Source organism: Scatophagus argus, chromosome 20 (genome assembly GCF_020382885.2).
Source record: "Scatophagus argus isolate fScaArg1 chromosome 20, fScaArg1.pri, whole genome shotgun sequence".
NCBI lineage: Eukaryota > Metazoa > Chordata > Actinopteri > Scatophagidae > Scatophagus > Scatophagus argus.
In genome coordinates, this window is record NC_058512.1 from 5,899,614 (window position 1) to 5,927,229 (window position 27,616).

The window sequence follows — 27,616 nt, forward strand, 5'->3', positions numbered from 1 at the left end:
TCACCAAGAAGAATTCAGGTGTGCATGTCACAGAGGGATGGACAGGGTCTAAATTAAACTACGTAGGAGGCAAAGGTGGAATGTGGGGAAACTGTATAGGTGCATCAAGTCAGCATTCAGTTTATTCATTTTAGTTGATCCCTTATTGGCTTCTCTATTGTAAGGTGCAGTCTTTGATTACTGAAGACATCGTCGTGTCAGGTGTAACTGTTTGAACTTCTCAGTTCTTAACTGCCGGCTTCTGTAAGACATTAGTTTGCAACTCTTGTCCGAATCGGAGTGACTGATGATTGTCATGTGGTTTTGTTGTGATCGTTGCAGCTCAGGGTTGTGGCAGAAGAGATGTGGCTGTGCTCTTTTTGTTTTTTGTTGTTTCGCTGGCCGCTGATGACAAGCAGTGACTAGTTTCAAAGCAGACTGGATTTTATTCTTTTCACCCTGTTAAACAAAAATTGCACTTGTGCGTCCTTCTCATGTCAAAGTGAACATCTTACTTAAAGAGGTTTATCGACTTGACTACTTGCAAGAACAAAAAAAAGGAGAACTAAAGTAAAGTGGTGGATGTAGGGGTTCTACAGGCTGTTAGTTTGAGTTACTTTTTATGTACAGTGGATCTACCACAGTCTTTCTGCAGATATGAAACTACAGTAGTGTTCCCTTTATTTGTTTTTGCACCGGTAAGCTACTTTCCTGTGTTTCTCACGCTTCAGTTGAGTAGGAAATGTTGAGCTGGAAAATGTTCACTAGATCTGTGGGAGTAGAATAAATGGCCAAACTAAAGGTAACTAAATAATGCACTTTTTTGAGCATTTGTAGTTAATTTCAGCGTGTTAGACCATGGTTCCCGAAGCCGGCAGGACTGTGCCAGACTTTACTCTTGTTTATTGTAACTTTGATTAAACCTAAGCAATGAAGAATGAGTTTTGTTGGCTCTAATAATTTTTTCAGTGAGGTGTTAAAATCACAGCTTCTTATTGATTCAAAAGGGGACACAAAAATAATCAGTATGAAAACAGTGATGTGGAAAAAGAAACATTGCTTTAGATTAGTGCATTTAAAAATAAAAGTACCATTGGGTTTTGAAATGTTTCGCTTGTAAGTTTGGTCGGTGTTTATGTGCACGTTAAAAGGGCTAAACGAGGATCACAAAGTGTTCCTAACTTTATTTTGTCACATAAATGATATTTTTTTAAGTAAGGAGCCGATGACATCAGTGCCATGACATTTGGGATTATTTTTTACATAGTTTCTTACCACGAATGTCTGCACTGCACGCAAGCTCATTTTGGCATTCGAAATTTGGAAATTGTTCAACTTCAATTTTTCATTCAATTTTTGTTTTTTGGTGTTGTGGTGTCTTGTCATTTCCAACCTGTGGCTTTTTTTTTTCCATCATCCTTGACTGTTGGTGCTTCATCTATGAATTTCTCTGCAGCAAGTTTACATTTAATGTCCAAATAGTTATTTACTGGAAAACTTTTGAAGGATGCTTTTTTTTTTCCTTTCGTGGAATTATGTAAAGAATTTGTGTTGCAGTGTACAGAGATGAATAAACGAGATGAAAATGAGCTTGTTGTTGTTTAGTCTCTCAAAGACAACAATCACACAGTTTGATGTTTGGTGGTAAATTTTAGTAAATAACACATGAACAACATTCATCAATTAGTCTGTCACTGATTGCTGTAAACATTACAAAATAACTGCTGCACTTCAGACATGCAAGTGCAACACAAAGAGATGGGGTTTCATCTTTTAATACTTGTTATTTCTATTAGTGTATTACAATATTTACAATAGAGTTAAATCTTCTACTCTGAAGACGACAATATTACTGATTTGTTTTTTTTGTTTTGTTTTTTTTAAAAAGTATCAAAGTTGATGTACTGTACAAAACTTGAATGAGTATTTATGTGTCTGATTCTCCTATGAAGTTGGGGTTGGTGAAAGCAGGCTGCAACAGAAGAATGACACCACTTAGTATTTACACTCCCATAAAAACCTTCACCATGTGTTCATAACAGGCTCATCAATAACTTACCACATCAACGCGACTGGTTGTTCTTGTTGGCAGGCTCAAGCTGCTCATTTTATACCCCCGGACCCTGAAGATGTAGTACAGCAGTCCAACGATCAGGACGAAGATCACTAAGGCCGCAATGACAGCGCCAGCTACCAACCCACCATTCCCTCCTACAAACAGATACACAAGCACAGATGTGTCAGTGTTGCTGTTGAACATATTTTTGATATGAACTGATGATATACAGGTATGCCTGTTTCTCTAAAGCTACCCTATATTAAAACATGTCACAGGTTGCACATGTACATTTGTTTGACATACGCTGGAAAAGAAAAGTAGAAACTAAAAAAGTCGTAATATAAAGTTAACGGGATTCTGGTAAATAGATAAAACTGACTTTACGGTTGGTGCTTGGACTTAATTGCTAATTATCAGTAAACTATGGGAATGTCATCAGTTTCGCAGGTATTTAATCATCACCAAAGTCAATGGGATTCATCTTCACGAATGTCTGAACAAAATTCCATGGCAATACACTGACCGACATGGACCCTGCAAGGCGCATTCAGCCAAGCTATGTAGTTCCTCAGTCCCGGATGTAATGCTCAAACTTTAAATAATGTACAATATGTGTCACTCTGTCACACTTACCACTGACATTTGGACCATCAGTGGGTGAATCAGTGGGAAAAACTGGATTACCACCATCATCTGTTGTATGGTCTGAGAGAGATTCACACATACAATCTGTTAATCTGCTGCTGAAGATCAAAATGAAAAAAATGGCAGAAATATCAAAAATCCTTACACTGGCGATGGCGGCATGCGAAGCCTCTCTTCTGCAGGCAGTCGTTGTCGTTCCAGCGTCCGTCGTGGTACATCTCGACGCAGTTCTCTTCAGCCACGTCCCCGGGATGGAAGGCTGCATTGGGTTCTCCTTGAGCCCAATTGAGAAAGCCCACAGAGGTTTTATCTGTCCAGGCCCAGCCAACTAAAAAATGAAATATACAAGGATCCAGCATCAAACAGAAGGAAGATTTATATATCCATCTATTTAATGTTTCGGATCAAACAGATCTGTGAATAAACATTGGTATCATTTCTACAGTCCATTTCCACACTCACAGTTGTTGTCCCTGGTGAGGCCGATCCAGATGTTGTGATTTTTGGTGTAGTTCATGCTCCTGATGAACTCCACCTCCGCTCGGCTGTGGAGGGACACCAGATCTGCTTTGATCGACTGGCAGTAGTGACGGGAGTCGGGCCAGGAGAAACCTTGCTGACCGTTGTACACGTAGTAACAGTGGCGGCCGTAGGGTTCCCAGAACGGCAGACACTTCCCATCACCGGGGGCAGGAGTCGGTGGTGGTTTCTCTGTGAGTTACATAATCAACAACACCTGAAGTTTAAGACAAGATTAAATTTTTTTGTGTGTGTAACATAATGCCTCATCACATAATTCTGAATTCAGATCAGTTTTAGCCATTGTTACCTACCTGAGGAGATCTTGCAGATGTAGGGTTTGGCCAGGTCACACCTGGTGTCGTTCCAGGTCCCGTGGAACATTGGTGAACCGTGCATACTCACGCAGCCCTCATCTTTGATATTGCTGGGCTCTCCCGGTCCCCACTGAGTAAAGAAGACGGGCCATCCGTCTGTCCACATGTAGGAGCCGTCCTCCTACGTTACAAGAAAACATCAGCTTGGGTTCAACTGGTTAAAGGGTATATAAAGTAGTTAAAATAGCTCAGACCTCAGTCAGCTATACTATTAGAATCATACTTAGACATTGATGAATCAGTTTCAATCTAATAATACATGGCTCCTGTGACTGATGTATTATATCTAATAATACATCAGTCACAGGAGCCATTTTTATTGCATAACGAGTACATTTTGTTGACAGCACCTTGCGTCTGAGTCCAATCCAGGCGTCAAATTTGCCGTGCAGGACCACTCCAGCGATGAAGGCCTGGTCGTAGCTCATGTCGATGCTGGCCAGGTTGCCGCCCTGCTGCAGGCAGGCCGTCTGAGCTGCGTCCCAGGTCGCCGGCTCCTCCACCAGCTTGTAGCAGTTCAGGTACCAGGAGATGTAGCCATCTGGGCAGGGGCTCTGGGTTGGTTGTGGAGGATCGATGCTGCTTGCTGATGTGGAAGCAGAAAATGTTGTTTTAAGTGAGGCCTGAACAACGATTTAGGTGCTTTGTTTGAAACGTTTCTGTTTATAAAATTCATGTTATTTGAACAGAAAGAGTAAAGTGAGTTTTTACTGACATTTCTTCCTGTAGCACACGAAGCTGTGTTCCTTATGACAGGCGTCATCGTTCCATTTGCCGCTCACCAGGTGGTGGTGAGCGATCGCGACACAGTGTTCCTGATGAGAACGACAAGACACCTTAAAGCAATTGAACTATAAATGCTTCTCAAGCACAGTGTCCAGGTTTCGGTGCTGCCTGCTTAGCTCCAATTATCTATAACTCTGTAGTGTGCTCCTCACCACTCCTCCTGCATTGTTGGGCTCCTTGTTGTTCCAGTTGGTGTACAGCACGGGGCTGACCCCATCACTCCAACCGTACTGATTCTCCACCAAGAGATCCGACAGACCTATCCACGTGGGGAGCTCCATGTCCCGCAGGTAGCTAGACACAAAGTCTGGAAGAGACGAGACGAGAGAGAACAAAATAGAGACAGATATCTCACTGACCCAGAGACACTGACCTCTTACTCACAGATTCAGCTCACCGTTCTCATACTGGTTATCAATAACAGCCAGCTCTCCTCCTTGGTCTTTGCACCAACTCCGAGCGTAAGACCAGTTGGCTTTGATGTCGTTTTTCTTCCCTTTGAACATGAAGCACTTATCCTTGAAACGCAGCCAACCTGGAGGGAAGGAAAGTAAACAGGTTATAGTCTGTAACTCTCAGCTCTTCCTAAAAACCGGTCATAAATGTACAGCTTGATTTCTAAACAACGCTGAGCAGTTTTCTCAAGTTTTCTTAGCACACACAACTCAAACTGTGGTTTTATACACATTTGGTGATCTAATGAGCAATTCCAGCAGCAGGATAGTGTGTATGGGACTGACTCAAAGTCCTGGATGTCTTCATCCTAATGAAGGAACAGTCAGCATAACGTTTGAGAGCAAGTCTGTGTGCACAGTTTTGGTCTTTTCATGGTATTTGTTCACAATAATGAAATGACATATATGGCCAGACCTTTTGTCTAAAATATGTTAAAATCATGAATATGACTTGCATGTTTTAATAAATAAAGAACATAAAACTGAAGATGTTTTATGTTCATGTTTAAAAAGTTTGTTACCTGCAGGGCAGTATCCCTCCCAGGGCTGTGTGGGTGGAGGAGGGGTGTGGACATCTCCGGGTAACTTCTTACAGACGTAACCTGCTCCAGCCCAGCCACAGTTGGCATCGTTCCATACACCTCAACAAGCCAGTTCATTGTGAGTATCACCACCATGGAGTCAGTTCAGTTAATACAAACAGATCTGAATGGCCTTAATTGTCATACGAATGGAATTCCAATACCTTGATGTCTGTTCATCTGAACGCACTGTTCCTCCCCGTTGGCATTGTTGGGTTCACCTGTAGCCCAGTGAGTGTAGGCCACAGGTGAGTTGTCCACCCACCTGTGCAGGTGAAACAGAGATACCTTCGTATTGACCTTTTGAGTGCGTATCATAAAGACAAAATCCTCTCATATCAAATCCAGAAGCGCCTTATTTAAACAAAGTTCCTATAGCTTTGAATCACAAAATGACTCCATGCTCCACTACATTCACTGTGAGTGCTGTCATAATGTCCTAGAATTTGTTGCACTATTCACTGTATGTTGATCAGCTCCAGTGTTTGTCTCAAACAGGATCTGTTTGTTAGTTTGCTGCTCAGATTAAGGGGAACACACGTCAAATTAGAAAAAACAATACTATAGAAATAAGGTGACATCTAACTTTGGGGCCAATTCACCTTAACTCCAATGACTTGGAAATATACGTACTTGTATTGCTCATTTGCAATGCCAAACACCCTCATTCCAATCCAAGCTGCGGCGACCTGGCCTGTCCCCACCTGGCAGAGGAGGACAACACAACAACATATTTCACTGTGACACATCACAACATATTCTACTTTAAAAAGGTGAAGAAAACAAGGGGACATACCATGCTGTTAACGTACGCCTGTTCGTTTTTGCTGAGGATGGAGACGAGCCTGGCTTTCTCGTGGTAGCAGCGCATCATGGCCGTGTGGAAGTCCACGATGTCGGTGTCGTTGTAGTAGTAGCAGATGTCGTTGTTCTTCCTCCAGCCAGGGTTGGTACCGCACTCTGGAGCTGAGGGGTTGAGACAGGAGAAAAGAACCGTGGAGATGCTTTGACTGTCTCATCACACAGTGATTCCAGGTAGGATGATTTGCAAGAAGCCATAGCATCTGTTAACTTTGCAAATGAATATGTGAGGATGTCTAATTTACTCTACAGGTAGCAGTAAATTTAGATTCATCTTACTTACGAATCATTGTCATTTTTTACATTTGTAAAATAGGAAGCATTGCATTGTGCGATTGTTACCGTAAAGTAGTATATATATGCTATGGATTTTGTGTATAAATTTGACATCACTCAACATATATTGACACTCACAGGTGTAACAGTAGTGGGGAAATGGGGAGAATTTAAACATATTTGTCCATATGCTTCAATCCTATTTCAATCTAGAGAACTTTGAACTTTTTTTTTTATTCAATAATGTTCATCTCAAGTAAGAAAAATCTTACTTGAAGGTAAGAACTCCATCATTTCAGTAGGAAATTCTACCTTTTCCACCTCTGCTTAGTTACTTTTTTTTAACTTTATTTTACTTTATTCCATATTTATTTCATACAATATTTACTGTACAGACCTGGCAGACCCACTGAAATCAAATATGTTTTTCAAAAGAAAATAATGCCAAACATGCTGTATCAAAATTCAAGTTTCAGACTTTTCAGCAGAAACCTCTGCTACCTCACCATTAAAATAACATGGAAAATTCCTCTGGCAAAACAGAAACATGACTTGTTCACACAGGTAGCACAGGTGCATTGTGGGTACCTGGGGCAGGAGATGGGGGCTCAGGGGGCAGGATAGGGTCCTTTCCTTTAGAAATCATGCATATCCAGTCCTGGTGAGCATCACAGTTGAGATCGTTCCACCAGGAGTGGGTCCCGTTGGCGCCGCTCACCATCTCTACACACTCCTCGCGGCCCTCGTGGTTGTTGGGCTCCCCCTTACCCCAGTTGGTGTGGGAGAGAGGTGTGCCATCGCTCCATGAATAACCTATGCAATGGGCATAATGAGATAATGAAAATAAACAGAGGTTTTCTTTACTTGCATCCCAAGTAGCTACCACCAGAGTCCACGCTTTGAAGCACACATTCTACTCACCTCCTTCTGTAGGGTTGTGCTTGAGGCCGATCCACTTGCTGCTGCCTTTGCTGTACAGAGACAAGAACTCCTCCTCCTCCTGATTGTGGATGCTGACCAGGTTAGCTCCTCTGCCGACACAGTCCTCATATGCTCTTTCCCAGCTCTTCTTCTGGGACCAGTCCACATTATGGAAGAGCTGCAATGATTGAACCCACAAATCAGCACTGGAAAATCAAGGACTGACCCAACGGCCCTTACAGAGAGTTTAATTCAACGCCTTATATACCTTGTAACAGTTTCTGAAGTGAGGCAGAGCTGTCCAGCCCTCTGCACAGCCCTGTGAAGGAGGAGGAGTCGGGGGTTTGGTGGGTGGGGTGATGTCAGGCCTGGATTTCTCACAGAAGAAGTTATATTTCTCTGAGCACTGTTTGTCATCCCAGAAACCGCCAATCTGACCCGCCGTCATCGCCACACAAGTGCCATCCCCGCTATCTAGAGACAAAAACAACATTGGTGTTTCCCGTGTGTTTCCCGTAATATCCCATCCAGCTGATACTCGGGTTAACACAAAGTCTGTACCTGGCTGGTCTTTATCCCAGTGAGTGAAGGTGAGAGGTGAGCCGTTGTCCCAGATGTAGTCCACCCCTCCGCCTGCCTCTCCTCGAGCACGCAGGCCAATCCACCAAAAACCAGTCTTCCCCGACAGCTCAACGGTAAAATGTGACTGCTCATAACTGCAGGGAAACAAAGATGGACAAGAGAATCAAAAACTCTAGCCGAGCAGACTGTTGCATCTGAACAATCAGGGTCCAGAATCTGCCGTGCAAAGGTTTCTTTACTTTTGTATTACTCACATGTCTCCAATGTGCACCAAGAAGCTGTCCTGCTCCTTACAGAATTCCTTAGCTTCCGACCAGCTCCTGGCGGTCTCCTCCATCCAGTAGCAGGAGTAGCCGTATGCATCCCAGCCCTGAAACCCACATACACAGACAGGTGAGGCTAAGGCAGCGATTATATCGGTGGTACACAACATGCAATGTAGGCGTCATGACTAAAGCACAAAATGAAACAATGGTTAGAGTTTGTCCTACCTGAGGGCATCCGTACACAGTGGGTTTCACAGAAGGCACTGGGTAATGTGCTTTGGGCATTTTGCATATGTACGTGTTGAGTTCTGTACAGGACACGTCGTTCCATCGGCCAGTCTGGAGAAGAGATGACAACACAAAAATGACCACAAGTCATAAAAAAGCAAGAAAAGGATGCACATTGGTTGATTTTTGCCTCCGCCTCTATAGTACAAAATGTATTTTAATGGTGTGTAAGACAGTTTTTCCATCCATCTCACCTGGTGTAACATCGCAACACAGTCTTCACTGAACCCTTCGTGGTTGTTAGGTTCCCCTGGAGCCCAGTAAGTGAAGGTCACAATGTGTTCATCAGACCAGGTGAACATACCAGGCACAAACAGGTCATTCAGACCAGTCCATACATCCCTGGTGGCTGTAAAGGACAACAAAAAAACATATTCATCATGAATTCTTTCAGTTTTCAGTTACAACATTAAACCACCTTCCACATCCCTTTTTTCAACATCCATACCCATGTACAGGTAGCTTTCGATCCAGCTCTGCTCTGTCATCGAGAGGATGGAAACAAGTTCTGCATTTAGATTCCTGCAGGTGTTTTGGGCATCACGCCATGTCTTTTTGTCTCCAAATGGTTTGTAGCAGAAGTCTCCAAACTCATACCAGTCAAGTCCCGGACACCTCAGCTCTGCGGGAGACAGGATCATGAATGAAAAATACACTTGCACCAGGACAAAAGCAAAGGTATCCTACGCAGAGGAAAGAGGATCATTTAAGGGGTTATAAATGCATCTCAACTCACCCCCATCTGCAAAAGTGTAAGACACAGGATAGCTTCCATCATATCTGTAGAAAAATAGGTTTGATGTTGAATTAGCCTTCTGGGACTGTTGTGCCATGCAAAGAAAAATTATTTAGTCTAAAACATCTAAAACGGGGCTACTTACTGTCGTGAGGTGATGCCATTCCTGGTGGAGCCGGCATAGAAGTCCTGTCCTTCGGCTTTCAACAAAGTACATTCTCCTCCGATTTCAGTCAGTACCACTCCAGCATGGATAGCTGCAGCACAGATGTTTGAGTCCTGTTAGAGGAGGCAGAGCAGAGATATTACTTATATATAAAAAAAATCTTTCCTTCAACACTGTACAGAATTTGTGATACAGACAAGACAACACATTCACGCACCCCGCGGTATTCCGTGGTGCCGTACACTATGTAATCTTCCTTGGCACAGCCTGCTGGACAATGGACACTGAAAGACAATAGCATTATTACTGTACAGAAACAGAATACAATGGTACATCCAAAATGTGGTGCGAGTGTGTGAAAACATTTCAGTTTACACTCACGTCATTTTATCACTGCCAAAGTTGAGGCCAGGCTTAGTGGCGCACGCGATTGCATCTGTCAAACAACATTTTGTTGTTATTCACCATCATTTGTGAAAGGGTGAAGGTCAAGGTAGAATTTGGGGAAATTGGAAGTAGATCTGTAACACTGGTAAACAGGTTGTCTCACAGTCTGGTGTGCATCCTAAGATGTCGAAACGAAGGCCCGCCTGACCGTTGAACTCGACTGGGATGATGCGCACATACTGAGTCGTCACAGGTGTACCCAGAAGCTGAGTATCTGGAGTGTTTCTGTCTGTTGAGCCTGGAAAAAACTAGAAATCGAGGAAATCCCCAATGACAATCTGTTCTTCATCTTCACAGTTTGTTTCTGAACCAGGAAGGACTTTGGCAGGTGTTTGTCTCTGTTTACTCACCTGTCCATCAGAAGTGTAGTCAGTAAAGGTTACTCCATCCATACTGTGCTGGATCTTGACTTTGGTGAGCCAGTTGTCATTTTGAGGACAACCCTGGATTACTATTCCTGTTACTTTTCTGATCTGGCCCAGGTCCACCTGGATCCAGTTTGAGGTTGCTGGAGAAGGGGACATTGGATATTGTGACATTAATGTGAGGATACGAATTCACCTTTAACAACAGATTAACATACTGTTTTGACTGCCCTGGTTGGTACGTACGGCTTCCCGAAGGCATCCAGCAGGAATCTCCATTCAAACGGGCTTTGTCGGGTGTGAAGAGGCCAGTGGAGGAGTAAGCGGAGAGCTGGGTGTCTGTGATGTTCCCGTCCTCGACACCCAGGCCGTGCAGACACACTGTGAGACGCCAAACCACAAAACAAAAAGCCTTCAGCTGTGACCGCACCAATTCAGAGCTTTTCCATGATACTCCAAGAGAAAGGGAGAATGGTAAGGGTGCAATAAAATGTACCAAAGAACAAGAGAAAGAGCCCACCTTTTTGTTCACAACTGTAGACAATCTCGAGATATTTGGAAACAGTGGGACAGGGGTCTTCCTCCATATGGGCGTATAAAAAGCAGAAGGGGCGGTTGTCACATTTCTTTCTGTAGAAAGGAAGGACACCTTCCACTGTGCAGCTCCCTACAGAACAGAGATTATCTTTTGGTTAACCACAGATCAATATTTAATTATTAACTTGAAAAATCCTGAAATATAATTTCACATGAAGATCATGAGGAAGAAACATTTTAATTCCCAAATGTGGGCAAAAACCGCAATTTCTCCGTCTTAATCATCACCTCCTCCTGATCCATCCAGGTGGGGACAGATGTCATCACTCTTTCGTCCGTAGAAAGCTGACTGGATGTTAATTACACTTTCCTCTGGGCAGTGAAGGACAGAAGAGGAGTCCTGGCACACCAGTGCTGTCATGAAACCTGCAGCAGGAAAGGTTTGCAAATCAAATATTTACGTGACAAGTCAATCGTCGTGCCCAGTCAGTTGTAGATGTACAGTATAGCTACAGTGCTGATATAACCGATCATAAGTCACTATGCAGGAAGCCATGTCAAGTAGTGAGGTATTGTTACCGTCATGAGGCGGAGGAGGCTCGGGTGTTTTTCCTGAAAGAGGAAACATTAGCACAGTGTTACCATCATGTATAAACACTCCAAGTATTGTCTTGTGTTTGCAAATGTAAACTACAACAATTAAAGCAACAAATCTCACCTCTTCGCTTGCAGATGTATCCTCTTTTGTGCTCACACTTGTCGTCGTTCCAGTAGCCATTGTTAATATATATAGACAGGCAGTCTTCACCGTCGTAGTTGTCTGGGTTGCCTGTGAGGAGAGATGAGGCTGACTTCTATTGTCTCTATACAACAATACTCGTATGTTTTGTTTCTGAATCATTCTCACAGAATTCATGCCAAATATATTTGGCTTTAAACTAACCTGTGTACCAGCGGATGTATCTGAAAGGAGAACCATCTGTCCACTCCCAGCCGCCTTCAGTGATGGAGTCATGGCCGCCCATCCAGAGAGAGATCCCTGTCGGACTCTGATGGATTATACCTGTGAGCAAACAATAAAGTACACAACTTTTTTAGAGGTAGTAATAAACCAAAGCAGACAGCATGTGGGAGCAAACACACAAATGAGAGACTCCATCTTAATCTTAACCTTAGAGTAACTTAGTCTCAGAGTGTCACCTGTACATCACTGCAGCAAAGAGTTAAGATGCTACAGTCAACCACAAAACGAAAAGTATTTAAAGTTTATTAAATATGATGATCCTTATTAATATTAACAGGTTTATTGCTGTTTAAACAAGAACATATTAAATATTGCACTGATTTATGACAAATTATCAGGGACACACCTTGTATGAAGGCCTGTTCAAAGGGTTCGGTGATGCTGACGAGGTCTCCCCCCTGGTTAACACAGTCAGCTCGAGCCTCCGCCCACGTCCTCATCGACAGGTAGTTAAACAGGTAGCAGTAGTCGTTGAAAGGGTCAGGCGTCCAAGAGCCACATTTCTCGTTCCATCCTGCAACAAACACGACCCAAAGCAGTTCATGTACGAAGAAACACACACACGCACGTGTTATCAGATCATGCTTGAAGCGTGATGATCAAGTTAACCTGGTCCAGATGTTGGAGGCTGGGGAGGAGGTCCTTGTCCCTTGGCTGTGGAAAGACAAGACAAAAAATAATTACAAAATACAGTATGAATACAACATGAAAATACAAACAAAAAGAAAATGCATCAAACCTTTTTTGCATATAAAGTCCCTTGTGGAGGTGCATAAATCATCATTGAATTTCCCAGGGTCATGGTGGTCGGGGCCTCTGAGGTGCACACAGTCCTCGTTGTCCTGCCAGTTGTCTGGCTGGTTGAGCCCCCATGGGAGGAAGTCCTGAGATCCAAAAACAAAAACAACCCAGACTGAAATGTTTGCTTCCAGCTGAGCAGCTTCACAGTCAAACTGCAGCACTTCCACATGATGAAACACTGAGGGAAGAACAAGATCTCCCCAAGAATCCCATGAATGGCCATTTTACAGTCCTTTGCATCGCACAGTATGTTCATAGCTTTATCACTTACTGCAGGAGTTCCATCAGTGTAAACGAACTGGTTTTCAACGCCGATATCATTCAGTCCCAGCCAGGCTGAAATCGGCATGTGACCTGCAGATAAAAGACAACAACAAATTTAAATTTCAAGCAATATATTTACAATAGCAACATTAATATAATTTTGTGAATTTTTTCATGGTAAGTGAATGAGCTAAAGCTGTTCACCCATGATGAAACTCAGTTCTTCCTGTGAGTGTACGCTGGCCAGGTGAGCCTGCGCTTTGTTACAATGAGCCTCAGCGTCGTGCCAGTTCTTCATCTCCTCAGTCTCAAACTGATAGCAGAAGTCTCCATAAAGCAAATATCCAGCATCACAGTGGGAATCTGAAGCAAAGCAATGACACAGTTAGGACACAGCTATTAATAAAAGCTAGCGGGTATGTGAAGACGGACCACCAAGTCTGACTGACCAGGAGCTGAAGTTGGCTTGGGGCTCTGTCCACCTGTCATCTCACAGATGTAACCCAGGTTCTTGAAGCAGTTCGTGGTCTCCCATTTGCCGTCATAATTTCCTGGAAGAGAGCAAAAACTCAGCTGATGTTGGTTTTGGAATGCCAGCCTCAACTGAAAAGTGTGGCTGTCATTTTAGAGCGGAGATTGTACCTGTGAAGATTTGTCCACAGTCCCACAAGTCTGCAGTGTTTATGGGCCAACCAGGACCATAGTTGGAAAATCCAATCTCGGTTTTATCCACCCATTTGAACTCCCCGTCTTTATCCCTATCTGGTCGCCAAAAAATGACGTGTATTTTCACAAATCACTTTTATTGTAGAGACAATTATGTCATTGTGTCACAGCGATAGTCAAAGTGTATACTTCGCAGAGTACCTGATAAACCAATCCAGATGTCAGGAATGCCCACTTGGTGAAAGTTGGGAAGGTTCGCATTTATGAAGTACTGTTCTTCCTGACTGAACAGAACAGACAGACGGGATAAGATTTCTACTGTCCTCACAAACACTGTGTAATTCTGTGTAATTATTCAGCAAAATCACCTGATTGTGTGGAATTGAACAAAGACGCTTTCGCTACTTGTGAAATTCAGCTTTTCATTTGGGAGACTTGTGTGCTATTTCTTTTTCCAGAACTGCAGCCATTTTGTTCTTACCTGTTTATAATCAGCAGGTGGGCCCCCATATCGGAGCACTTGGTGAGAGCCTCATGCCAAGTGGTCAGGAGATCGATATTACTGACCAACCAGTAACAACTGCCATTGAAGCTCATCCAGCCAGGAGAGCAGATGGCTGGAGGTGAGCGTTGGAGAAGAGATTGAAATAGAAGGAAAAACGTAAAGAATCTCAACAACAAGTTTCTACTTTTATGATGAAAATAAAGATGTCACGATCGGGACAAGACATGTCATGTTTGTGTATTTCAAAAATCAGTCCAGCTTACTGTTCAGAGGTCGTTTACACATGTAAGGACGCTCATATCTGCACACATGGGTTTTCCACTTCCCAAATTCATTTGTTTCATCTTTGATTAATGCAGCACATGAGCCAGCCTGTGCATCACTGTTGGAATAAATATGTTAATCATTAATTACACAGATAAATAATTCAGCTTAAATGGCAGGTACACAATATGATATCTTACACTGTAGGTTCATTGGCAGCCCAGTTTGTGTAGTTCACATTGAGAGCATCAGACCAGGTAAACTGACTGTTTCCTGCTTCGACTTCACATGAGATCTTGTTGCATTTCTACAAGAACAAACTCATCTTCACATTGATGTACAAAGTATTCATATCTATTTTTAAAAAACCAAGTGAGCTTCTTAATGCCCCACAATGTTCCTCTCACCAGTGTGGAAAGCCCAATCCAGATGTCCAAATGTGAGGAGTCCAGTGTTGATATGATATACTGCTCTTCTGCTGCTGCAGTGATGGACACCAAATCTCCTCCATCCTGCACACAGTCATGTCTGGCCTCCGACCAACTCTTCCTGGTCTCTGCCTTCAGCTTGTAGCAGTTGGAGCCGTGCTGCCTCCAGCCGTTAGCTAAGTCACACGTCGGGCCAGGATTCGCTGAACAGCAGAAAAGAAAATAATGCCTGTTAGTGGATCTGAGGAAGAGGTTCTTAACACATGGCTGTTTGAAAAACAACCAATTTGTCTATTGATTTGTTTGAAGGTGACCAAACATGATGGCAACCATGTGAACTTTGACTGGTCTCACTCATGTCGTCACTCGTTTTTATGACTCGATATAAAGATAACACAGAAACTGAGATGAAATTTTGGGAAAGATTGAAGCTGCTGAGTTTCTGACCACAGTATGTGAACTACAAGTGAAATGGGAAATGAGAAATATGCTGTTGCAAGGTTGTCAGACTGCGGAGACAGTGGTCACTTTTAAATGAATGATGTTTAAATATCTCCGCTGTCGTCACATTTTGCACTGTATGGTGTGGTGGACCATCCAGTATCTCATCTGAGCAAATTGTTGTTGGTATCAGGTCAAATGTCCTTAAAAAAACAACTATAAGTACTTTTTTGACTTAAGAGAAATTGATGGTGCATAAATGAAAACCAGTTTTATTCTGCTTAGAGTTAAATGCAACCTTTGTCATCTGACTAAGCTGCACTACGGAAGCCTGAGAGGTATGTGCAAAAAACACAAAAACCAAAAAAACCCAAAACCATTCTGCTGATCCATTTTCTTTTTTTTTTTTTTTTAGTTTGCCAGGATATTTTTTACATTTGTGAAAGATTTTGCCATTGGCATTTTTTGTCAGGATCAATCCTGGCACGTTGAGTGAAAGAGGTCAAAATGGACACCAGTTAGTCAACTTACAGTTGATGTGCTTGCAGATATATTTCCTCTCAACATTGCAGTTCTCATCATTCCAATGTCCAAAGTCACTTCCTACCACCTGACCACAGTCCTCCCCAGGCTCATCACCCCAGTTATCAGGCTGGCCTGGCATCCAGTATCTGCAACAAAACAGATTATTTTGTATAAGCTCCAGTAAAAACACTTTACACACCCTGGAGTGTGCAGTTAAACTTTTCAGCATATACAACTTTGATGACTTTTTCCTGATACTCAAGTAATAACAACACTACATACGATAAGTATTCTATAAAAGGACTCCCATCAGTCCACTCCCAGACTCCTTCTGAGACTTGGTCATTCAGGCCGATCCAGTAGATATCTGTGCTGATTTGTGTTCTCACCCACAACTTGGAGAAAAAGACATAAGAGTTAAATGAGCCCAGCGTGTGAAATGATAAACAAGCTTTCATCATATCCGACTCCTGGAGGCGGGTGCATGTCGTCTCACCCTCTCGTAAAGGTCCTGAATGCTCATCAGGTTGCTGTTCTGCTTCAAACAAAATGCGTTAGCCTCCATCCAGGACTTTTTATCAGTTGAAAAGAAGTAACATCTACCCTCATTCTCCCTCCAGCCTTGCTGACACTGGCTGTGAGCTGACAACACAACAATACAACAGACCGTCAGTGTGCATGAATTTGATCAAACTGTGACACACACAAGAGCAGAGGAAATACACCAAAAATACTACCCGCCTCTCAGGCAGGCTGGCTGTCACACTATTTATCCCTCAAAATGTAACTTTCTTTTCGCTTGCCCTCCTCCACAATCTGAATATGAAGGGTGTCAGTGATGGAAGTACTCAAATCATTTTGGTTGTCTCGTGTGAGTAAGGCAGAAAGGTACACAATGAGGTAGTGTTTTTAAGTTTTCTTCATGTTACGTTAAATTAGGTTGACTGGCCTCCTTCCTCGCTCCCTGACTTTCTCTTAGATGTTTTACAGACAAAAATCATCAAAAGTCAACTTTCCATATAAAAGTTATAAATGGCCATTTTTCTACACTGAGTAAAAACTACTAGTTTTTATTACTGTTACTCAAATAAGCTTAGAAGATATTTACTATTGGAGTACTTTCACAGTATGGTCTTAGTACTTAAGGTTCTGGATCAACTTCTGTCTGGTAATCACAGTTTTGGCTTTAGGGATTGTTTTTAAATACTGATATGGAAAATCAATGTAGCATCACACAGGCCGCAAAACACGACGTAACAACATTTTCCTGTTGGGAAAAACAGGAGAACAAAAGTGCTGATGACTTTTCAGGGTTGATGTGGACCTTCACAAAATGGTGAATCATTTGAATGCTTATCAATCATAAAAGTCCCATGACAGTCGACTCTGAGCACCTCATTCAAATCAATGTTTGACTTTAACAACGTTTACAGACAATACAGAATCACATGTTTTTCACACATCTGTAATGGGTTTTACCTAAAACAGCACGCTACAACAACCTGTGAGGCCCCCGAATCAAAAACTAAACCATTAGCCACTGATAACAAATATTTCAGAATACAAAATACACTTAAATCCTCTGTTAGTTAGAATTTACTAATAAAACATAAACCATCATTAAGTCTCTTGTGAGTTTTTATTTCTTCTGAGAGACTCTTAACATAAAAAGCAAAAAAAGAAAAACAAATAAAAACAGTAAAGCTTCTTCTGCAACATCCATGAGTTTAAATACTTCTCAGATTACTACAGAATAACATTAATAATATGATTTCCACTGTTGGAATTGAATAACATGAATCTGTTTTCTACCATCGTTTTATTACTTTTATACCAGAACACCTCATACATTTCAACATTAAGACAGGGTCAGTTGCCATAATAATTCACTTCAAAATTCAAAACGGTTAACTACGAAACATTAGACCAAAAAGTGACTTACCGCAAGCAAGAAGAGCAGCAAAGCTCAGCAGCTGCAGAAGCTTTCTTTGTCTTCTGTCCATGTTTATTTTTCTATGTTCACCAGTTAAAGTGTGTTTCTACACATCCTACTATCTTTGTTTTTCTCCAGCCCCCCTGAACCTGGCAGAGTGTGTGTGTGTGTGTGTGTGTGTGTGTGTGTGTGTGATGTGCTCTAACTCCAAGCTACCAGACCTCTGAGCATCTTCTCTGTGATTCACGTCTTTTCAGCATCCCTCCAGGGTTCAAAGACTGAAAGCAGTAAAACACAGATGACAAACACTTGACCTCCACACTTATTTTCTACATTACAACCTGCAATAGTTTGCTGCAGGATGAGCATATTTTGATTTCTCAATCTTCATGTTAGGGATAAAACATTATCATTTTTAAAGTGTGTAAGCAGAATACAACATTTGCATGTTTTCTAAGGACAAAAAGCATTTTGCAGTGCTTGTATTTAAACAGAATTTTTCAACAATTTACTTCTCGAGTACTTTGAGTGTACTCATGGATGAATGCGTCTGTTAAATAAAACCTACTTTACTATTCAGAAGATTAGAAGACACATTTCATTGAATGCAATGTCTCCTTACTATTTCATATTCTGAAGCAAGTAATAACCGCTAAAAATGGTATAAATTGTGTGTGTGAGTGTGTGTGTGTTTTACCAGTGTGTGGTACAGGCCCCTGGAGCTCATAGCACACAGGACATAATGATGATATAAACACACACGGGAGGTCACACAAACTCAGAGTATATCAGTTTGTAAACAGGACATCTGGGGACCTTTAATATCCTTAAATGACAGTGATGGTAGGAACACACACATCACATTTGACACAGCAAAACCACAAAGTCCAGAAGACGGTTTATAGCATCCACATGTCAAGTGTCAATAAACTGCCAAATATCTGCCTCAAACTGTTACTTTTTAACTTGGTTTAATGGGATGTTACAAAACAATACACACAAAAAATTGACATCAAATTCTCATTTGTGCAGATTGCTCAGCAGGAAGACAACTTAGTAAAGTGCCCTTACCATAAACTTGAGCTCGGATGTTTTTTAGGGCCAGTCCCAAAAGTAAGGCAAAGAATTATAGAAGAAAAGAGAAATCCCACCGGTGAACTTTACATATATAACTTTATTGTACCAAGTTATACCAACGTCATGTCAATAAAAAGCAAAAGATGGAAGCAGTCAAGAGGAGGAAGAACACAAAGTACAGTAAAGTTTACAAAAGACTCGTTTGCTAACAAAGTTGGCAACAATATTGATAATATATTGCTGATAATATGCACTAGAATGAATATCGGCAGGACACGAACTGTAATAATATGTGTATTTCTAGCATAAACTGTATATAGTATTTCCATTTTAAACTCAGCCTATTCTGAAAAACAAAACTGTTATTACATTTTTCTTAGGGCAGAAACAGGCATGAGTGTTAAATAAACATCTTCAAAAATGAATAACAAGAAATTCTCCATTTAGGACAAAAATATACTCAGACTTCACGTCTATTCTAAGAAAATAGTGCACAGCAATGGGTTAGATAGCGTAATAAAGAATAATAACAAAGATACACCTATCTTATAATACAAAATGTCCATATATTAAAATATAATGTAAGCATCCGCAGAGACAAAACTCATACACGTCTGAAAGCATTCTGATTAGGATTTTGACAGTCCAGCTATCGTCAAACACAAATCTTGAATTTGTAAATCCGTCCCTGTCTCTCTATACAATAAAGTAAAACTGAAATAGAACTGGACAGGTGCGTCGTATTGCTCACATCAGTCCTGGTCAAGTGTACAGTCATCACATCTTTCTCGATTACGAGGTTGAGGTAAAGGGTTCAGCAGGAGGATGACCCAGATTTGTATCTACGGCTTCCTTGAATGGATGATGCACTTCATTTATTTTTTTTGTTTGGCAGCAGTTAAATTCCTCGCACCTGTCACCTCCTGAACAGTGACTGATTTGTCCCCATCAGCCTTGAAATGATTGTTCATACACGTTTGCAGCAAAACCCCTAAAGGTCAGAACTGCTGGGAAACGATTCGGCTTGCTGCAGTTGAAACTGCAGAAAGAAGAACTCTGAAAAGCACCTGTAAAAGGTTTAACGGCTCCAACAGACACCTTCACTTAACCTGGCATCACAGGAATCTTGGAAATGTATCATGACGTGTTGACATCCTATTTCAGACTGACTGATGAAAATGTTTCAACCGCACATGCTGCACTGTAAACAAGGTGCTGAGCTCAGTGACCACATCTCTCGGGATAACAATCGCAGAGCTCAAGTGTATACCAGCGACAGCCTTAAAGATGAGACCTTTGAAATGTTTTCATACTGTCTTACTCGTAAAGTCCCTGTTCATAATATGCACAGTTAACTGACCCCAAACTCACCTCTCAGTCTCAAGACGCTAGCATTAAATAAAAAGCTCAGCTACCATTTTCCCTTTAAAAAAAAAAAACTGTGTCAAGGCAGTCAAACAGAAGAAAATACAGTACAAAATACTACATCACTGATTGCAAATAACACCAGCAGGAGTCAAGAAACATGTCTTAAACGTGTCGTTTTGTCAGAGAAGACTTCAGATATGTCACATGTGCACTTCAAGTCAGTAAAAACCTCCCTAATATTCCTCAATGACCGCGTGCAAACTGAGCGTCAGCCTTCGTCTGCTTCTGGCTCATGTTCAGACAGCGGTCATCTGTCGCTGTCCGTGTGCTTTGTGTTGTGTGCTTGTGCATGGATCAGATGTGATGGTGAACTGGCAGTCAGTCACCTGGTAATACGTGGGCTGGTGGTCACATGCAGTTGGCCACGTTGCTGGAGCCCTGGCCGACATCCCTGATCTGGCTGACGTGAGACGAACAGACAGCAACTCCGGCTCCGGCACGGCAGTGAGACACTGAACCCACCAGCTCCCATCTGAACAGCAAACAGATACAAATCACAACTTAAGAAGAAGAAGAAGGCATTGAAACAGGCAGTAATTTTGCAGAGTTACGGTGAGTATAATTATTCAGGTACATAACAGGCTGACTTTGGCGGCTAATTATGAACATCTGAAGATTGTTCTTATGTTATCCCCCCATGAAGGACCAGCACCACCAACCACCTACAGTCTGTCCTGATGGGTTCTCACCACAAAAGGTTCCTCCTATAAAAATGGGCTATGGAAATCACCCCAAATCCCACCTTGATACCTTTAAAAAGCATCGCATTACACAATCATCATCCATGTCACCCTCACCTGTTCATTCGAGGCTCAAAAGCCTCCACTGTGTTCAGGTAGATGTTCCCATTGTGACCCCCGACCGCGAACACTCTTCCCATAACAGTGGCGACCCCGACACCCCCACGAGGGGTGGTCAGCTCAGACACGTACTCCCAGCGGTGCATTCGCGGATCAAAGCGCTCTACGGAGCTCAGGGGTGAATTGTCATCAAAACCACCTTCAGGAAAGACGAGAGAGGCAGTTATTAAAAAGCACAATAAGACGTATCTCCTGGGATTATCTCTGATGTTTTGGAAACAGGAAAACTGGCATGTTTGAGATGACTTGACATGAAATACTAAGGACACATGTAAGCTGACAGTCAGCTCACTAAGGTCTAACAACTTCTTACTGCTTTGAGTAAAGTATTCTGTTGCTAATGGGGCAGCCACAGCGTTAGAGGATTTCATGCATCCTTATGCTGTGGCATTTTGCCTGTTGATCAGGCAAAATGCCACAGCAGAAGTTTCAATGAACCTTAAGTGACTATTCATATGGTACAATAAAAATCTCATCTTTGTACTCTGTGAATCATTAACCCAATAACTTTACAAAACATGAACTTCTGTCTTTCCTGATTCACACATTTGTGTGTAAAGGTGTGTATGTGGAAGTCATGTGACCTGGGTGCATTTCTTAACAGAAAAGGCGATTCTTGAGAGAAAGAACCATCAGTAAAGTAATGACAATTAATGACAAACAATTTCTTAAGTCCATGTCATTTCAGTCACTGAAGCACAAATGAAAATATAGACAACATCTAGGAAGTGTTGTGTGTGATTTCATCTAACATCCATCCAGCTGGCTATCCACGTGATCAGAAATATCAGAGGTGTTGGGTATGCATCTTAGTCTATTCATTCCTCTCACCCACTACATAGAGGCAGCCATTGAGTTTGCTGACTCCATTTCCTGCCCGTCGCTGGCCCATCTCACAGACCTCCGTCCACTTGTTAAGATGTGGGTTAAACCGCTCCACACTGGACAGAGACGCCACGCCATCGTTGCCTCCCACTGCATACACAAAACTCTGGCGAGGAGACAGTATTGAAGCGCTTTAGTCCAGAGCAGGTGTCATGTATCAGACACAGCTGATCTGCTTTCCTGTCCGGTCTTACCCCGAGTGCCACAGATCCCACTCCTCCTCTGGGTGTGTTCATTGGAGCCACCGCGCTCCAGCAGTCACTTTCAATGTCGTAGCGCTCCACGTCGTTGAAGCAGGAGTTGTCATCCAGACCTCCGATAGCATAGATAGGACCGCCAAGAGCTGCCAGGGCTATACCCCTCCTGAGAAGCACACACACCCTTGGTTAGAGCAGTTGCATTTCTGTTACTGACTCAAATGTTGGTGAGCTCCACTGCCAGTCTACCTTGTGTTTTTACCAGTTTCGACCAAACTGGCACTATTTGACAGTGTATGAATTACTCCATATTGCGGAAGCCATTGTCACAACAGGTTGTGAACACTGGCTTCTTAATGTCTTAGGAAGGCCAAAGTGGAGAGGGATAGAAGCATTTTTTAGCCACCTTTGTGTGATAACATTATTTCCCAGAGTGCAAGAAAAAGAAGAAAGTCCCATTCACATTCAGTAAAGTGTCTGTACCTTTTGGTGTTCATGGAGGCTTTCATCATCCACTTGTTGGTGAGAGGGTCAAACATTTCCATGTTGCCTAAATGCTCATTACCATCATGGCCCCCAACGGCATAAACCTTACCTGAAGAACACAACATCAAACAGATATCATGTTGAGTCTTTATGATCATGTCACCGGTGGTGACATTATGCTTTCAGCTGCAATGTTGAAAGTAACTCTATTCACTTTGAAGCGAATCTGTAATTCATTCATATCTGCAACCTCTCTTACCTCCTACAGATATTACACCCACGTGACGCCGCCTGCTGTTCATTTCAGGTCCAAAGAACCAACTGTTTTTAGTGATGGAGTAGCACTCGATGCTGCGAAATGGATCACCAGAACCTCCCCGGCCACCCACACAGAACAAAACCCCTGATGAAGTGGCAGGAGAGAACAAAACATTGGCAAAGTGAGAATGAAGACATTTTAACAAGATGAAAAAAATACCAAGCTATGTATTTCTTAACGAGGATAAGAAAAAGTGCTGAGTGTCAAAGTATCAAGTGCCATAAATGCAGTGATTACATGTTCAAAGCCAAACAACACCATTTAAGTACTACCTGCAGTGTGTTTCCGGGGTATTGTACGGACTGAATACTCAAAGTCCAGCACCACCTTGTTGCTTAGGTGCAGGTGGTAATTCCTGGCTTCATCCATCAGGTCACGACAACTCAGGTTACCTTTGATCATCTCTTCCTTAGCCACTGTTCCAGTCAGGAACTCCACAGGGAGCAGAGGGAGGCGCACCTGAAGCACAGACCAGCATACATTATATTGTGGCTGTAAATGTCATTACATACAGCTGTGAACATATATATATAACAATCATTTCACACATAGTTATGTGGCTAAACCTTCAGGTGATCAGTAAAATAGGTCACGTAGCCTGTCCTCACTAGAACGTGTACAGAAGTACTTCTAAACACAAATACAAATCTTTGAGGATTTAAATTTAAAATATCCAAAATCAGTGTACGTAAGCTCAACCAAACCCTCTGGTTGAAGCTCCGCACTCTCTAACCTGAGACATAATCTGGTCCAGCCAGGCCTCGTGGTGCTGTGGGTTTGCTTTAAGCCACTTCACTGCTGCATTGTACACCTGTGTCTCTGAGTGGATGTTGAGCTCGCTGGAGGACAACAAAGTGCGCAAGTGCTGGGGAGACACGCATGTAAAGTCCTCACACTCCACTACCTCAGTGAAGTGCTCGCAGGCGTAACGGTCGGCCATGTCCATCAGATCCACGCGATTGTGGCTCTCAGCAAAGGTGCGAACTGCCAGGCAGTTGGTGGGGTGAAAGTGGGCCTTCATGTACTCACAGCAGGCTCTTGCCACCAACTCCACCTAACGGATCCAGGCAGGAATTCAGCAGTTTTACAGAGAAAACAAAGTGCTTATGTGGCATGTTTATTTTCTAAATTTGTGTTTCTTTACCTGAAGGATGCAGGCAGCATAAAGCAATGGCTGGACATTGTCCACAGTTAATGTGAGCTTGGAGGAGTAGGCAAACTGCACCAGGTCCTGGATGGCATCACCGTCAAAGTCCTTGATCTCGATCAGTTCCTGCTTAGCCTCAGACATCTCTGAAAGGAACATGGCCCTGAGGGAAGTAACAGCAAATCAGACACAAAAAAGATGCTGTGCAAAAACACATAAATATTTGCTCTTTAAGGGACTTCTATAGACCAGCAGTTTCCACAAAAACATCATGGAGAATAAGTGTCCATCAGTAAACATCAGATGCCTTATCTGACTGAAAATTGGTACCATGGGCCTAGCTCAAAAAAACAAAACAAAACAGAGAAATACCTGAAGTAAGGGATCACACAAGCCAGCACTAGCTTGTGACATGGTATCAACCTACTGCCAACCTACAAAAAGAGACAAACACAAAATACAAACTTAAAAACAGACAACAAGGCACATGCAGTATTAATAAGCTTACTGCTTATTCACTTCCACAGCGTGACTGTTCAGACAGAGTACTGATATTCAGGCAGCAATTTAGGGATTAAAAATAAATCAAACAACCACAGTGAAGTCAAAATTCGGATTAATTAGGCTCACATCTATAAATTATTTTTTAGGATGTCACAAGCTTTAAACTGATGCAGCTGAACACTTGAATAAAGCTCAGTTGAGGTATAAATACAAGCCATAAGAAGAATGGACTCTCTTTACTGGAGTCTAGACGGTGTGACCTGCCTTCAGAGTGACGTCACACAGCTCTCCCACTTCGTAGAAATGTCTGAGGGAGTTATGGAAGTCCTTCCAAGCCTCGTGAGCCTCAAAGACAAAGGACCCATCAGGCTCACAGTCTGCTTTCGAGGCCCTGTTTGCAGGTCGCTTCTCCTTGGACTTCAGAGGCTTGGCATGGTCTGGCACCACATCCCCTGGTGCCATAGCTGGCTACTGGAAACAACACCTTTAACAGAAACAGAGAGAATTTCTTAGAGAATGAATCTTGTGTAAAGACACTGGCAAGAAGGGGCAAGAGATCTGAAGAAAATTATTATCATAGAATTATCTTCAAATTTAAATATCACCAAAGTCTCCCTCATCATATCATAAAAAGTTAGATTTATCTTCATCCCACTGAGTCAAATGTAAATTAAATTTAATTCAGTCATTAAAACTACAAACTCAGATATTTTCTGCTACTATTGCCGAAATGATTAGAATAATCGGAAGAGAAAAGATTTTCTTCTTTACTCAGTTTATATAATTTTTATTTTGATATCACTGGTTCTGGATTGCTGGACACAAACACAAGAAATCTAAAAATGCTCTCCATTTTTAGGAACTGGAGATTGTAATCTTTCACCATTTTTTCACATTCTGTAGCCTATGCAAGTAGGGGAAGAATAGTAACAGATAATCATTACTAGCTGCCCAAACTGACCCATTAAACATGGAGAGGCTGTAAACAATAGTAAATATAGTGATAGGAAGCAAGTCAAACTTTCACTGCCATTGTAAGAACAACCTGAAATCTGAAACAGAAAACGCAACTCAGTTCAAATAACATACTACAGCAATGAAGGGAACAAAAAGGAAATTAGTGGTGGGGGATACTGCATGCCAGCTGAGCAAGTTTGGTCAGTATTCCACTCCCATTTACTGTCACTTCCCCTTTACTCATCCAGCGGAGAATAGGGCCAAACAAAAAAATCAGGACACGGAGATACCTCCCAGCTAATATGGCACACACCACAAAGAAAATACAACGCAATCAAATCCATAAAAATTCCTACCTAGTGCTGAATCTGCTGAAAAATCCACTCAGTTGATGGGTCCAGAGAAACTGAGGAGCAAACAGCCAAGGGGCAAAGCTCCACCCACACCTTACAGATGATGCACTGTCTCTCTTTTAAGCTAAGTCTCCAACACTGAATAGACTCAGTGTATCGCCCCCTCATCATCAGTCCTCTCAGCTATAAGAGCAGAAACATCAAGTCCCATCACACGCACTAGTGATCAAAGGCCACTTTCCACTTCTGCACTACTTTGTGGGATCGTGGATAGGCTTCATCACACGGTTTTTCAACACATGTAGGGGACTTTGTAAGAATCCACTTCTTTCAAAGACAGATTCAGGATCAGCTGGAACACTTTCATGGCCTTAACATAACATCATCGTGTTGTTTTATTTATGATGAGTGAAACAGTTAATAATTTAACAACAGAGATGCAGCCTCAAGTCCACTGAGTACAAACTGAAAAAATATGCACCAACAGCAGCTCTCTGCCATACAAATGGGGCTTCCACTATGCAGCCAGCATACCACATCAAGTACACCGATGAGAAAGTAGGCTACTGTTGTCAGGTCAAACTGCTTCACCCATTCATCCACAAGCACACAGCAGCTATACAGGCAGCCAAACGCTGTGCTTCCATCGTTTGTCCTTTGATCAGCAATAAAGTAATTACCCAGCTGATGAGCTTGCTTTCTGCAAACCACATTAGTGTATTTCAATCATCACCTTTTCGAGAGACTGAGGGTGAGGCAGATTGTCAAAAAGAGCGATAAATGTCAAAAATACCATTTGCCTCGCAGTCCGCTGGAAGTATTTTACATCTGTTTCACATGTTGTAAAATCATGTATTGTATTTATATTTAAATATACCTTGTATAGAAAATAGAAGATATAAGAGTTGCACATATTACGGATGTGAAACCAGCCATGACTTCCCTGTAAATATTACAGCGGACTGTTAAATGTAAACGTTAGCTAGCACCTTTAGATGCCAATTAATATAATTTTGACGTGTCCATACGTTTCGGATATGACACCAAAAAAATACTCGTATTTGTAACAGCAAGGTTAATACAAAATATCTGGCGTAGCAGTTGACAAAAGCTGAAATGAAATGTGAAACATCAAACACAACCACACGTCAACAGTTTGCGAAGAGGAGCTCGGGTGCTCATGGGGGGATGGTTAGGTACATAACGTTTTTAACGTCGTAATATCTAACCTTGAACCACACAGCAGCATGTCTCTCTAAAACCAGTCTAAAACTATAACGACAAAAAAAAATACCGAGTATCACAAGATAAAATGTACTGGATTATCGTTAACGGTTAGCGTGCTTGCTCGGTGCAACTAGCAGGCAGGCTAGCTACCCGCTAATGCTAGCTGGCAAGGAAAGGAAATGATTTGACCTGGACTTTAGCGAAAAATGCTAAACGTAGAACGATATGCATGACTATAAAACAGCAGGCAATCGTTGGGTTGAGACAAAATACTTAATTTAGATACCTCATGTCGCAGCAAGAATTAAAATGCCGGTTTCTTCGAGTGGTATGTTTGGCATTACCACGTTTGTTGTGATTCCAGGTGCCTCATGGGTATTGTAGTTTTAAAGCATTACCTGAGCTAATGCTGAATAAATGAAATGCTTTTCAGAGGCCAGTTAAAGGAGCCAGTTTAGTTTATGTTAAGTGTCAAGTGT

General features: G+C 42.2%; 2 protein-coding genes across 6 annotated transcripts; both read right to left on the minus strand.

The window, feature by feature from the left end:
• Positions 1-356: 356 nt before the first annotated feature.
• LOC124051589 (macrophage mannose receptor 1) lies at positions 357-18,024 on the minus strand. 3 transcript variants are annotated; one of them, XM_046375098.1, is made up of 50 exons: positions 17,707-18,024; positions 16,261-16,406; positions 16,047-16,159; positions 15,771-15,910; positions 14,778-15,001; positions 14,571-14,677; positions 14,370-14,488; positions 14,083-14,218; positions 13,803-13,885; positions 13,578-13,697; positions 13,385-13,486; positions 13,140-13,298; positions 12,943-13,025; positions 12,610-12,754; positions 12,480-12,524; positions 12,217-12,384; positions 11,790-11,909; positions 11,565-11,675; positions 11,426-11,458; positions 11,135-11,272; positions 10,830-10,976; positions 10,556-10,690; positions 10,295-10,452; positions 10,048-10,192; positions 9,879-9,933; positions 9,715-9,781; positions 9,477-9,610; positions 9,332-9,375; positions 9,044-9,217; positions 8,790-8,944; positions 8,533-8,646; positions 8,296-8,411; positions 8,021-8,175; positions 7,728-7,933; positions 7,460-7,637; positions 7,127-7,351; positions 6,198-6,367; positions 6,035-6,105; positions 5,566-5,666; positions 5,342-5,461; positions 4,763-4,900; positions 4,518-4,672; positions 4,295-4,394; positions 3,930-4,165; positions 3,517-3,700; positions 3,146-3,394; positions 2,829-3,011; positions 2,672-2,743; positions 2,039-2,190; positions 357-1,951 (listed from the first exon to the last, which is right to left on the minus strand). In XM_046375098.1, the coding sequence occupies exons 1-50, from the start codon at positions 17,765-17,767 to the stop codon at positions 1,907-1,909; spliced, it is 6,537 nt and encodes a 2,178-aa protein (XP_046231054.1). In that variant the 5' UTR covers positions 17,768-18,024; the 3' UTR covers positions 357-1,906. The 3 variants fall into 3 exon arrangements, with proteins under 3 accessions (XP_046231054.1, XP_046231055.1, XP_046231056.1); XM_046375099.1 differs by having other exon boundaries at positions 17,919-18,018; XM_046375100.1 differs by lacking the exons at positions 14,571-14,677; positions 16,047-16,159; positions 16,261-16,406; positions 17,707-18,024 and having other exon boundaries at positions 15,771-16,022.
• Positions 18,025-18,851: 827 nt separating this feature from the next.
• klhl8 (kelch-like family member 8) lies at positions 18,852-27,579 on the minus strand. 3 transcript variants are annotated; one of them, XM_046376147.1, is made up of 13 exons: positions 27,424-27,548; positions 25,914-26,093; positions 24,865-25,084; positions 24,469-24,530; positions 24,094-24,259; positions 23,683-24,003; positions 23,222-23,408; positions 22,890-23,033; positions 22,628-22,739; positions 22,142-22,310; positions 21,894-22,053; positions 21,000-21,201; positions 18,852-20,674 (listed from the first exon to the last, which is right to left on the minus strand). In XM_046376147.1, the coding sequence occupies exons 3-13, from the start codon at positions 25,060-25,062 to the stop codon at positions 20,551-20,553; spliced, it is 1,845 nt and encodes a 614-aa protein (XP_046232103.1). In that variant the 5' UTR covers positions 25,063-25,084; positions 25,914-26,093; positions 27,424-27,548; the 3' UTR covers positions 18,852-20,550. The 3 variants fall into 3 exon arrangements, with proteins under 3 accessions (XP_046232103.1, XP_046232104.1, XP_046232102.1); XM_046376148.1 differs by lacking the exon at positions 25,914-26,093 and having other exon boundaries at positions 23,854-24,003; positions 27,424-27,579; XM_046376146.1 differs by lacking the exon at positions 25,914-26,093 and having other exon boundaries at positions 27,424-27,579.
• Between the last annotated feature and the right edge of the window lie 37 nt (positions 27,580-27,616).

What these genes read in the sequence shown, in the direction of transcription:
- LOC124051589 (XM_046375098.1), bottom strand. Translation starts at nt 17,767, where the DNA reads ATGGACAGAAGACAAAGAAAGCTTCTGCAGCTGCTGAGCTTTGCTGCT. An exon ending in TCAGATGAACAGACATCAAG is followed by an intron (nt 5,462 to 5,565) that starts GTATTGGAATTC and finishes TGGCTTGTTGAG; the next exon opens with GTGTATGGAACGATGCCAAC. An exon ending in CGCATGCCGCCATCGCCAGT is followed by an intron (nt 2,744 to 2,828) that starts GTAAGGATTTTT and finishes AATCTCTCTCAG; the next exon opens with ACCATACAACAGATGATGGT.
- klhl8 (XM_046376146.1), bottom strand. Translation starts at nt 25,062, where the DNA reads ATGGCACCAGGGGATGTGGTGCCAGACCATGCCAAGCCTCTGAAGTCC. An exon ending in ATGCTGCCTGCATCCTTCAG is followed by an intron (nt 24,004 to 24,093) that starts GTAAAGAAACAC and finishes TGGATCCGTTAG; the next exon opens with GTGGAGTTGGTGGCAAGAGC. An exon ending in TGGGATCTGTGGCACTCGGG is followed by an intron (nt 22,054 to 22,141) that starts GTAAGACCGGAC and finishes TCTCCTCGCCAG; the next exon opens with AGTTTTGTGTATGCAGTGGG.